This window comes from Protopterus annectens, chromosome 1.part1 (assembly GCF_019279795.1).
Source record: "Protopterus annectens isolate FY-2018-M chromosome 1.part1, PAN1.0, whole genome shotgun sequence".
Taxonomy (NCBI): Eukaryota; Metazoa; Chordata; order Ceratodontiformes; family Protopteridae; genus Protopterus; species Protopterus annectens.
In genome coordinates, this window is record NC_056726.1 from 884,293,859 (window position 1) to 884,306,379 (window position 12,521).

Here is a 12,521-nt window from a genome sequence, read left to right on the forward strand (position 1 = left end):
TACATCAGATATGATCAAATGATTAAAACATCAAACCTCACTTCAGCGAGACAAAAGCAATCTTCAAAAGCCATCATCAGGGAATCTCACCACAATGAATAGCAAGAGTTGACTAACAGCTGCACGCAAGTTAGAAAGAATATACACATTTACTCCCATCATGTTATACATACCAAAAGTAACAAATAAGATGCTAATGTCGCAGCTGTTGGCCAACTAGTGCTATTTGATGTTGTGAGATTTGCTGATGTCGGCTTTCAGTGATTAAGACATTCAATGTTCTAGTCTCTCTGAAGTGAGGTTCAATATTTTAATCGTTCAATCATATGACATGAATCCCTAGGAGACTGACTTGGACAACTAGCACTGGCATTGACATACACAAACAATTTTATGGTCATGACTTAAATCAAACATATCAGGCACACTGCACAGCTTTGCAAGAACCTTGCTAGTCTGTTACCATACAGTTTTATAATGAAGTATAAACTTCTTATTCATTAGGCTGCAAGGTTATTAACAAGTTGACAGATGCATTAAAGGATATGAACCATGCAAAGCCAGCATCAAGTAATGCTAGAACAACTCCAGAAATAATAGCTGCAAAATTTCCAGGACCCTAGAAATAAAAAGAAAACAAAACACATTTTCAGAAAAAAAAATGTCTGAATTTTTCACTGTGACATTTACCATTGCCTCCTTATTTCAGCAGTGCTACATTCTGGTATCCAAATGACTAACTCCAATGTACAGTAGAATGAATCACAACCCTTTTCATGCTAATCAACCTAAGATTAATACCAAACAATGTACATTTATTTGTTTAGCGAGCGCAGAAAGTTGATACTACCTCTAAATAAGAAAAGATATTTTATAAAGAGAAATAATGTATGTAGCATAATTTGCCAGTTATCAGCAAACATTCTCTTTTTTAACCTTTACTTCAAAGATATAGAACTCCTAGTTTAAGCATTATGGAACAAAATGTCAGTTTGGGCATACATTGCATTATCACAGATAAAATAATAAAAAGGTCACTGGTTAGGAAGAGCTTCTCACTCTTCCCTTCACTTCATTCTTGGTTCTGATATCTTATATGTATAGAGTACCTTGCAGACCCTTTACACATTTCTTTTCCTTAATGTTAACTGTAGATGTTACAAAAATGAGTTAAAGTCACAGTGAGGATAAACAGCAAGTATGGTAGTTTTGACATATTTTAGCATATCCAACAGTGACTGAAAAATGCTACTGCTTCAGATTATAGTAATGACTTAAGTCTTTGTGGAAGAGGCCTAGCTTGACTTCAATTACAGCGATCACTTTTTTATATATAGGGACAGGATATGTTTGATTATGATCTGCACTACTTGACAAAAAAAAAGCAATAACATCTTATTGTGACATTACACATTTGTGGGTCATCATTAAACTCTTAATGTGTAAAAGAAAACTTAACATCCAGTCATCTAGGGAGGAGCTCAAAATGACCAACAAAAAAAATTAGAAATAAAATCAAATCTTCCAAGAACAAGTACAAATCGCCAACACCAAGCACTAAAAATAACCACAAAGTAGACTCACCTTTGGTGCTGAAGACCAGAAGGTTGTGGGTTCTATCACCACTGCAGGTGACTGGATGACTTACTGTGCAGTGCAGTATTAGGAGAGTGCTGCACTCCTCTGTGTGCTGCTCTTTGGAAGAGACATCAAAGTGATCTCCCATCTGCTTGAGTTGGTGGAAGCTCAGATGGATGTAAAAGATCCCAAAGTACCTATCGAAAAGAGTAGGAAAAGTTCCCCAAAGCCCTAGCCAAATTTTTCCTAGAAATATAAATAAAACCCGGTCTCTCCCTAGAAAGAGGGAACTCTACTAGCCTAGTGGAACTAGGGTTGCCACCCCTCAGTTTTTTTTCCAGACTATCTGGAAATCAAATTGATTCTCTGGTAGTGCGGAAAACATTGTACAAACTCCAGTATTCTGTTTCAAAAAAGGAAACAGACTACTGAGTTTGTAAATCGGCTAATTTACTATGCTTTTGTTTTTACAGAAAAGCAGAGTAAATCAGCCAAAATCAGTAACAGAGAAAAGAGGGCATTCCTGTGAGGCAGTGTCACAGTGATGTTATAAAATGGGCAGGGTGTGGGCAGGATTAAAGCAGAGTTGGGCGGGGCTACTGGTGATGCAAGGGGTGTGGCCTTACTCTGGTTTTAGCCTCAACGAAAGGTGGCAACCCTAAGTGGAACTAACTCAGTCAACAAAGAATAAACAAACATTTAAAAAAAAAACAACTTAATAACCACCAACTGTCTGAACAAATACAAAATAAAATCACATTCTCATCTCCTAAAGACACTGCGGACATATCCACACACAAAATATTAGAGAGATGCATTCACTTTCAAATCTCAGACTACCTCCTTACTAACAACCTCTTTTCTAATACTCAACATGGTTTCCGACCAAACTATTGCAATACCTCTGCCTTACTCTCTTTTACTAACACTATCCTTCACCATAAAAACAATGGCCATCTCTCCTCTGCTACTTTCCTAGACCTATCTAAAGCATTTGACATGGTCCCACACAAACAACTCATTTCTGTACTCAGTAACCTATCTTTCTCTCAGTCAGTCACCAACTGGTTTCAGAGTTACCTGTCTGACCGCCAGCAATCCGTTGTATGGCAAAATGACACATCTCCCCAACTACCTGTCTCTATTGGTGTTCCCCAAGGATCCATGCTTGGACCCCTACTCTTCTCTACTTTCACCAATAATGTAGCCTCTGCCACCAAACATGGCACACTCATACAATATGAAGATGACTCAACCATCATCTGCTCAGCCCAGTCCCTACCCGAATTGTAAAAGGTCACATGGCTATCCAATGCCCAGTTAATACTCAACCCAAACAAAACTAAACTCCATCTTCGAACCCACCATACTCAAAACAACTCTCACTTTAACATCACAGCAAAAGACAACACCACTATCCACCCAACAGATCACACCAAATTGCTAGAAGTTGAAATAGACAACAATCAAATTTGACATTCACATATCCATGACCATAAAAAACATCCACAAAAAACTAGGAGCCTTATACAGAAATAAACTCCTCCTCACCAAAGCAGCTAGGATTTCAGTTGCAAATTCGCACCTTATCTTCACCCTACTTTATGCTCTCCAATATATACCAACCTAAGGCAATGCAATCTAAATAAACTCGAGACTTGCTACAACAAAATCGCCAAATTTGCCACCGGGGCATCCTACCGCAGTCACCACTGTCTCTCACTTACTGAACTAGGCTGGCTAGAACTCCCTTACCTCCTTCAATGGTATCAACTCGCACTTGCCTACAAACTGGTAAACCATCCTCTAAAGGTCCCATCCCTCTAGTATCTACTCCAACACTATCTCACCACCAGACCACTACAATCCAGCAACAAAAATCAATTACAGGTTACTAGAGCCAATAACACTGCTGGAGAAGCACTTTTCTCCAGCGCTATAGCCAAATTATGGAAACCCCCCCCCCCCACAATAACCTCTGTACCATCATGCACCCACTTCAAAGCTTTACTTAAAGCGCACCTAAAAACATGCTGGCTATGCCCTTGTAACTCTCCCCTCTAACTTCTCCCACTCCATCTACCCTCTACCTCTCTTCCATCCCACAAACTACCTTAGATTACAGCAAGCTCTGATACTTCCATGCCTATCTACTTATTATATGGCAGTAACTTCTTATTGTAACAATTGTTAATATCTGCTATGACTTCGTGGATGGAACAGCTGCTAGTTATCTACTGAATGTACTATGTTCTTCATCTGTAACTATGTTTGTAATATTTTAATTGCTAGGATTCGTCATCTGTAACTATGTCTGTAATATTTTAATTTGTGGAGCTTTTCTCCCCGGGCCTCCGCTGAAAATGGACATGCGTCAGTCCGACATTCCCGGTCAACAAATGTAAATAAATAAATAAATTGAGATCAAACTTCAACCCCCTCTCTTCACCAAGACTGCCCTCAGAATATTGGCATGCCTACACCACCCCAACAAATTACCACCAAAGCAAGACCTTAGTGCTCTCTCTCCAAGGCTAAAAACTCTAGCTCCATGGGCCCTGACAATGTGCCAGGTCATCTTTTTGTCAGCATGGATTTGTGCCACAGATATGGAGAAGTAGCAATCCTATTCCACAAAGGGGGACTCAGACTGGAGCACATTACTATGAACCTCATAAACAAGGATAAAGGCAGTCTTCAAAACCTGGACCTGACCTAAGCTGGGTTTGTTAAAGGCAGAGTTTACCTCTTAGATTTATAGGAACTTACTAAGCTACTGGATCCACGAGGATCTTCAGAAGCCTAGTTTATTAAGCCCTAGTATCTTAACTATGATTAACCCAGTGCCCTTTCTATTTTAAATATGAATAGCCAAGTGCTGGGCAGAAACTTATATGTTACGCCTAATCCATAAAGGAAAAAGATGCTAAACCAGGCTTTCACTTGTGGTTTCCCATCCAATCCATCCAGGCTACACCTGAACAGAGTAAATGGTGTACTTTGTTTCATGTGGAGAGGAAGATGACTCCACAGATTATGTATTCTCTGGGAAACATAGCTATCATTTCAGTATAGTTTATGTAAGTTGCAAAAAGGATTAAGATCTCTTGAGAAGGTGTTTCTGCAACTACAGGACTTGCAGATGTGCAGGAAGTCTAAAGGATGGGCTCACTACAGGATCTGTAAGTACGGCATAGATCATCCCTCAGTACTCTATGATACAAACAGGATGGACAAGACTTTGAGAAAGTGCATCTTTTAAGATTTAGGCCCTTGATTTTCTTGGCGAGAAAATGTTGTAGTCATTCAAGTTGTGTCAAGTGTTTGAACAGGTACATACCAAAGGAGGCATTATATTCAACAATCAGTCTAATAAGTGGAAATTACAGTAGAATGACCACCTTCTTACTGGACATGGACATCACACCCACATTAATAAGCTACTCAAGGAAAAAGGACTTTCTTGCAATGGTCAATATCCGGTGATCAAAGGACAGCTTATTATCTACATGGGTTCTCAGGTCCTTAACTACAGGTACAGAGTTTTCCACATCCATTGCTTCAGTTACCTTCTTAAAGTCGTCAATCAGATTAAGTAAGCAGGATTTGCCTTTGACAAAAAAGTCCTAATTTATTAATTCTATAATGATTCGCTCCACAGCTTTACAGATAATGCTGGTCAGGCTAACTAGTCTATATTTACCAGAGTCTGTTGAAGCCCCACTTTATGGAGGATTATGACTGTTGCAGTCTGCAACTCATCTGGCACAAATCCCATTTCGAAGCTGATATTAAATAGCCTGTGTAGGGGTTTGGCAGGGCTTGTTTCAGACTCAGAAGTAAGCATCCTGGCATGTTATCAAGCCCCAAATAAGCAGTATTCTTGGTCTTAGCTAGTTATTTGAGGATTTGTTTCTGGGGATTTGGGTGTGTGTGGATGCCAGTACGTTATCTGGGAATGTAAGTGGGATAGGGGGATGAAGTTAGAGCTAACAAGAAACGCCACTCCCTGCAAGCCTTCCTCACACTGACACAGACATGGTTTAAAGTTGCTAAGAGTATCCCAGCAGTGCAAGGTTATAATGCCTTTCACACCTTTAGACCAGCCACTGCACAGCAGAAAGCTAAAGGTGGAGGAGTCTCAGTCTATATTAAAACCAATCTCACATCCAGACTAGTTAAAGTGCATGACCCACTGGAACTCATGCATGTGCAACTCACCATAAACAGGGTGTCATACCACATCTTTGCAACATACAGGTCTCCCTCCATGTTCCAGGAAACCCATGCTACCTATCTCAATGTACTAGAGTCCCTCTTTGTTCAATCCAATAAGATATAAATGGGTGATCTCAACTACGCCTCTGTAGATTGGGAATCCTATACCACTTTTAATGCAAAAGGCCAGCGATTCCTACACTTTGCTAATACCAACATCCTGGAATAGTTGGTCCAGTCTCATACCAGGGGTGCAAACATCCTTGACCTTCGACTCATGAACATGGGGAGACAATGTTCCTCATGCAGTGTAATAACCTTTGCTCATCAGATACGAGTGTAAGGCAGTATTACTTGAAAAAAAAATTAAATCCAGGCATTCAGTGAAACCAAAAATCTTCAGGAACTGCTCCAAGGCTAACCTCTCTCTACTAAGCAACAGCTTGGCTAAATTTCCCCAAACCCAGTAAATGTCACAGCGTACACTGAGCTATTTACATAACTTCTCTACAGCCATACTGATAGCTGTATAGAGCAAGTTATGCCCACTCATATTAAGAATAAGACAAACTCAAAAGACAAGGCACCTTGGTGGAATCACATTATCAATGAGTTGTACAACAAAAGAAAAAATCTTGGCCAAGCATAGGAGGTACAAAGCCATACATACTAAAACACACCTGACTGATCTAAACAGGCAGCTACAAGCATTAGTTGACACTTCAAAGGCTAAATTTGAAGAAAAAATAGCTTCTCAGGTAAAGGATAACCACAAAGCTTTCCACAGCTATGTCCATAATCTCAGATGAAATACACAACAATGCACAGAACTTATTGTAAATGTATTTACCCACACTGAACCTGAAGCCATTGCCAACCTTTTGGCTGACAGATTCAACTCAAATATCTCCCCCACCCCCCTCGACAGTCCAAAGGAAATACCACATAACACCCCCCCCCAATCATTAGGAAGAAGGTCATCAATACACTTTTGAAGGCTAAAAACACTGCATCTGTGGTCCCCGACAACATCATGGGATGTTTAATAAATAGCATGAAACATGACCTCTCTGATCCACTTAAATGTTTAATTGAAGACTTCAGTCAGGTTATGTGCCCAAGGAATAGAAGATGGCTACAGTCATTCCTCTACACAAAGTAGGTCCAACCACTAATCCAAAGAACTACAGGCCCATAAGTCTTACCAGCCTTATATGTAAAACCATGGAAAGAATTATCATGGACATGATAAATAAGGACAAAGGTAACCTGCAAACACTGGACCCATCACAGTTTGGCTTTGTTAAAGGAAGGTCATGTCTATTAAATCTTGTGGTCTTTTTTGAGAGGGACACCTAGGCACTGGATGAAGGTAAGACCGTGTATACAGCTTACCTCAACCTGGCTAAGGCTTTTGATACAATACGTCACTCAGGCATTATAGACAAGCCCACTAATTTAGGTAGAAACCCTTTTATCACCCGCTGGATAGGCAAATGGCTCACTGACAGGACCCAGGAGGTCAAAATACGTGAGGTCATCTCCACCAAGACGCCAGTCACAAACAGAGTACCCCCGGGTTCAGTTCTTAGCCTGCTCCTTTTTGGCATCTACTTCTGTAAAATGGAAGAAAATGCTGAAAGTTTATGGCTGATTAAGTTTGCAGATGATTGCAAGCTGGAGGTTATCATCGACTCCTCTGCAGACACTATCATTCTTCAAGAATGTCCATCTCAGACTAACAAATGGTGCCAAAGCCATGGTCTTAAATGCTATGATAAGAAATGCATAATTGTAACCTTTGGGAGGTCAACCATTCCCAGCTGATTACCATGTTGATAATACACCCCTAAGAGTCAATCCAGTGGTCAGGAATCTGGGTACACATGTAGACAGTAGCCTTAACCTTCAATCTTCATGTGGCGACAGAAGTGCACTCCACCCTTATCAGACCAGTCAGAGAGTACAGTGCTCCCTTTGATATGTACCAGACCAGGCAGGTTTACCTTTATAATGCCAATCCTGATATGGGCGACTCAACTTGCGTGAAGGCCGAAATGCGATTGTCACCGACGTCAAATTCTGAATGTGCGAATGACAAAACCTCCCCCTTTTTTGACCCATGGTAGCATGGGTGTGGAGGTGTTGTGTGGCCGGTAATGTCGAACGTCGAATGTTTTTCGACATTTAAAAATTTTCGCAGTTTCGGTTCGCACAAAATGCGAAGAAGTGGCCGTTCGACAAAGTGCAATCGCCTATTTAAAGGTAAACCGACCAGTGCCCTCAGAAGTTCCTTAAAAAAAGGATATAAGGTGTAACAAAATCTGCCTTATGCCGAGCACCTTAAAGTTCTTTCCCTCTACTCAATCTCCTATAGATTGCTGAGGGGTGATCTATGTCTGGCTTACGAGACATCCACAGACCCACACTTATAAATCTCTTACATATTCGTAAGTCAAAGAGTAGAAATACAAGGTCCAGAGACTTGAATTTTGTCTGCAACTTAAACAGAACATGCTGGAGAGACAGATGTGTGTCCCAGAAACTGCCCTCCTATGGAACAGGCCTCACTCTACGAGAAGCTGAGCTCGTCTATTACTCAGTTTAAGCAGAACCTAGACCACTGTATGGAGAATAGAAAATCTATACTGGACCTGGCACCCATGTCCCTTATGGACAGAGGTATCTTATAAATGTCTGGCCCTCAATGTCCTATTTGGATACAGGACATCATTATTCTTTTGAGAACACATGGCCAGGCTTAGAAAGGCTACCCCTGAGTCTTTAGCCTTGTAATAGTCAATGAATCTATGAAAATGTATCCATTAGTAGATTGGCTAAGTCCTCTGGGTCACAGTATTTCATTCTGTTTACCATTTACTTCTGCAGTTTTGAGTATTATTTCTGAGGTTTCTTATGCAGTTAAAGCTTTACGAATGTCTTTTACATGGGAGGCTATCATACCTCAAAAACCTCTTAACTCAAGAAATCTGGACAAAGCCTAAAATAATGGGAATACAACAGCCCAAAAATAGGGTTATGTTTTAAATATTGTTCTTATAAACATAGACAGTTGCTAGAATAAACGTATTTCTGTTAGTCTACATTTTCTAAAAGATATGAAGTCAAACTCAAATGTATGTCATTATTTAGTGACTTCAATTCTCTGTGATTTTCCAGAAAATTACAAATTTTACGAGGAACTGGCAAAAATATGTGGCGAAAATCTGGGCAGTTGAGTGGTATGGTGGCTATTTTTACCTCTTATCTGCCTTTGGATGATTTGATGCTATATTTATTAAGAGTGTTTCAGGCATTTGAACAGTTACATTTATTTTTATTTGCAACAGGCTTTTTCCTTTTATTGCAGAGCCTTTTTACATTTGGGTTCCACACTGGAGTTTATTTATAAATTTGGCATTGTATTTATTTTTATTTATTTATTTTTTTTATTTGACATTTGTTGACCGGGCTAGTCTAACTGGATATATGTCCATTTTCAGTAGAGGCCCAGGGAGAAAAGCTCCACTACAGCATTAAACAAACTGACACAAATCCGCACGTATAAGACAGAGGATAATATTTAAAAATTAATTAAACATAGAAACCCCTTTAAGTAGATTTATATAACCTAAGAGGAAACAAAATATGAATATGCAAGTACATATAGGCTACATATACCAGGATTTACATGTGAGAAGCTTAGACAAAATCAGAAAGAAAGAAACATATACACATGTAATCATATTCCTCGAAAGCATATACATGCATCTATTTACATGTGCACAGAACTTGGAAGTGAAGGATTCTGCACTCATGGAGGGGTTATCAGAGTGGAAGGGAATGTTGAACTTTGCCTGGTTATCATTCAGTTTTAGCAGATTAGCTTTAACATAATCTCTGAATATGGTATCACTGGATGACGCTTCTGGTTTCGGTCTCATAGGAAATGTGACTGAATTATGGTCTGATTTGACTGAGGATGTTACAACTGATCGTTCTCAACAATATGGGACAGCTCAGGTCTCCAAGTCCAAGATTCTGTCTCCCCCAGGTGGTGTTTGGACTAACTGATCCAGCAAGTTTATATTTATGAAGTCCAGAAATCACTGGTCATACATGTTGGAGGGTGTACAACTCTCCTAGCTGATGGATGGGTAGTTGAGGTCTCCTAAGAGAATGGTGTTTGGCTGAATGTTTATGGATGCCATACTACCTATGTAGGAGGTATAGGCCAAGAGGTACACAAAGGGGGTCCTACAGTTAGCTACAATGTGATATGGGATTTTGTCAAGTACGGCAGAGCTTGAATGCAAAATTTTGTTTTACAACTATACAGATACTGCTGCCTTTAGTGCTTTCATCGACTGTTGTAGGCCTGAACACATGATAGGCATTGAAGCCGCCCACAGATGGGGTTCTCTCAATAGTCTTGAAACCGTTGTCCATGACAATGCATATGCTGATGCATTCCTGGATAAAGAGCACCTGTAGGGACTGGAAATTTTTGTTAAGGCTCCTGGTGTCAAGGTACAATACCTTAATGATTTTTGAATTTTATTTTGTTAAGTTGGAGGCTTGAGAAGACTAACACTACCTAAAAAAGGCACTATGGGGTGGATAAGACATCTGTCAATGTACAAAAACCTGGGGGAGATAGGTATAAGTCATCCCTGGCAAAGTAATTAGGACAGTCGAACATTTTCTCTGAGGCTGATATGTACTGAATCCTTTCTGAATAACACCAGTAGCCAACTCAATTTCTGAAATAGATCACCTTTTATTCACACTGCAGTTGAAATTAAAACACTGCACAATCATAAGTTCATACCCGTCTTGGGCACATATTCCAAAAGCTCTGTCATGTTTCTCTTCATGTAGTCCAGGTCATATACTCCCATGTGTACTATGACTTTTAGACATGTATCTGTGGTGCAAGGACTTCAATACATGTGTGAGGTGGTGAATCCTGGCCACAGTAGGGCTAATGACCGTGACCCTCTCCTTGCTCAGTCTGATGATTAGCGCATCAGTGAGTCTTACAATGGAATCTCCTACGACTAGAATGTAGGGTTGTGTAGAGGTGGTTTGCTTATAGACTTTTGAGTTGAGACAAGGAGTTATAGATGCATGTTTTGTTGTGGGTACTACCTGAGTTGAGTTTTTGACAGGTTGCTGAGGGCATTGTTACTTTGGTTGCATTTGGTAGGCCTGCATTTTTTAGGCAGGTTAACTTTAAAGAGCCTCAGCATAAGTAGGTCTGACTGGTATTTGTAGTGGGTGTATGAGAGAGACTTGCCACCAATGACATTGGATAAATCTCTTACACATTGTATCAGATTGTAAGTATTAGGTGGCTATCAGTAAACATGAGACAATTACAACACTGTCTCAGGATGCTCATTTTACTAATCTGGGTATACAGACGGCTGGAAAGTGCAAATCTATGTTTCCAGATGTTTAATAGTGTGGACTGCAGGGATAGTGGTACCAATGGGGGTTATAGTTATTTTACTGGAGTGCTACTGGGGTAAAAAAAAATGACAAAAGATTAAACAAACAGTAATGATCCTCTGTGTGCAAACCAGGGGCTCACTGAGCAATTGAAGAATACTAATTACTCAAAGAAACTAGGAAGCGGGCTTTATAAGGAAAGTTAAGATTCTAAGTACCTGCTTCTATACACAGCACAGCTACATGATAAGAATGGTCATACAAATACAACTAACATATACAGGCAGAGAAATTTAAAAAAAAAGTCAGACTGACCTCTGGCCAATAGCAGAGCAGTGCATTCAGGTTCTTTCAGTAATTGCAAGTTCAGAAAACACTGAGCTCCCCTCTAGTCCCATTAGAGAGAGAGTAAACCACAGCTTTCCAACTTGCAGGTCACAAAAACAGCAAAACCAAGTTTAGTTCTAGCAGGTTTGAACTTTTCAATTAAAAAAAAAACAGAGATACTTTCAGGCTGGTAGTTGACCAACATCAATGTATTTCAAATAGCGTGGTCACCCCAAGCATTGTATAGCTCTGAATAAATGAGCCAAATGTCATGCAAACACAACTAACACACAGGCAGAAAAATTCAGAAACAAAGTCTAACAGCCCACTGGCCAATAATGGCAGAGTGCACTCTCAGGTTTTTTCACTAATCACCAAGTCAGAAGAGACCCGGTTCCTTTTTACTGTCATTGGACTGTAAGCCAAAGTTTTCTAACTATAAATCATAAGAAGCCAAAAGTAAGTGCAGATCTACCAGGTTTGAACTTTACAGTGCAGAAATAAATGCAAAAAAAAAAAAAAAACAGCAATGAGTACTTAACAGAGATGTTTTTGGGCTGGTAGTTGACCAAAATCAATGCATTTCCATGCAAAAGTTACCAAATGCTGTGAAACTCCGAGTAAGAGAGTCTGGTGTTCAATAAAGCAGTAGACTCTGGAAAATCTGATTACATAGCATACTGGACTGGAAAAATTACTTAAAAGTATGTGAAATGCACTGGCAACTTAGAATGGGGGGCTACCTTTCCCCTGGTTTGAATGACATTGTTTCAACTTTGAAGGCTAATAAGGTATAGCCCATTTTTTTACAGTCCTTTGTTACATTGGTCACATTTTTACACACACACTTTAAATAATCAGATGCTTCAATGCACTTTGTTGTGCTGCCTTTCTGTTTGTCAAGGATTGTGCATCTGTTCATTATTGTGCATTTGTCTGGTCCT

General features: G+C 39.8%; 1 protein-coding gene across 3 annotated transcripts in view; it reads right to left on the minus strand.

The window, feature by feature from the left end:
* Positions 1 to 12,521, minus strand: part of TMEM87B (transmembrane protein 87B) — a 1,440,625-nt gene that overhangs the window by 605,582 nt on the left and 822,522 nt on the right. For all 3 annotated transcript variants that reach the window (XM_044078977.1, XM_044078974.1, XM_044078964.1), the window contains one exon: positions 548 to 619. In XM_044078977.1, the coding sequence (XP_043934912.1) occupies positions 548 to 619 (72 nt within the window). The remainder of the gene's footprint in view (positions 1 to 547; positions 620 to 12,521) is intronic.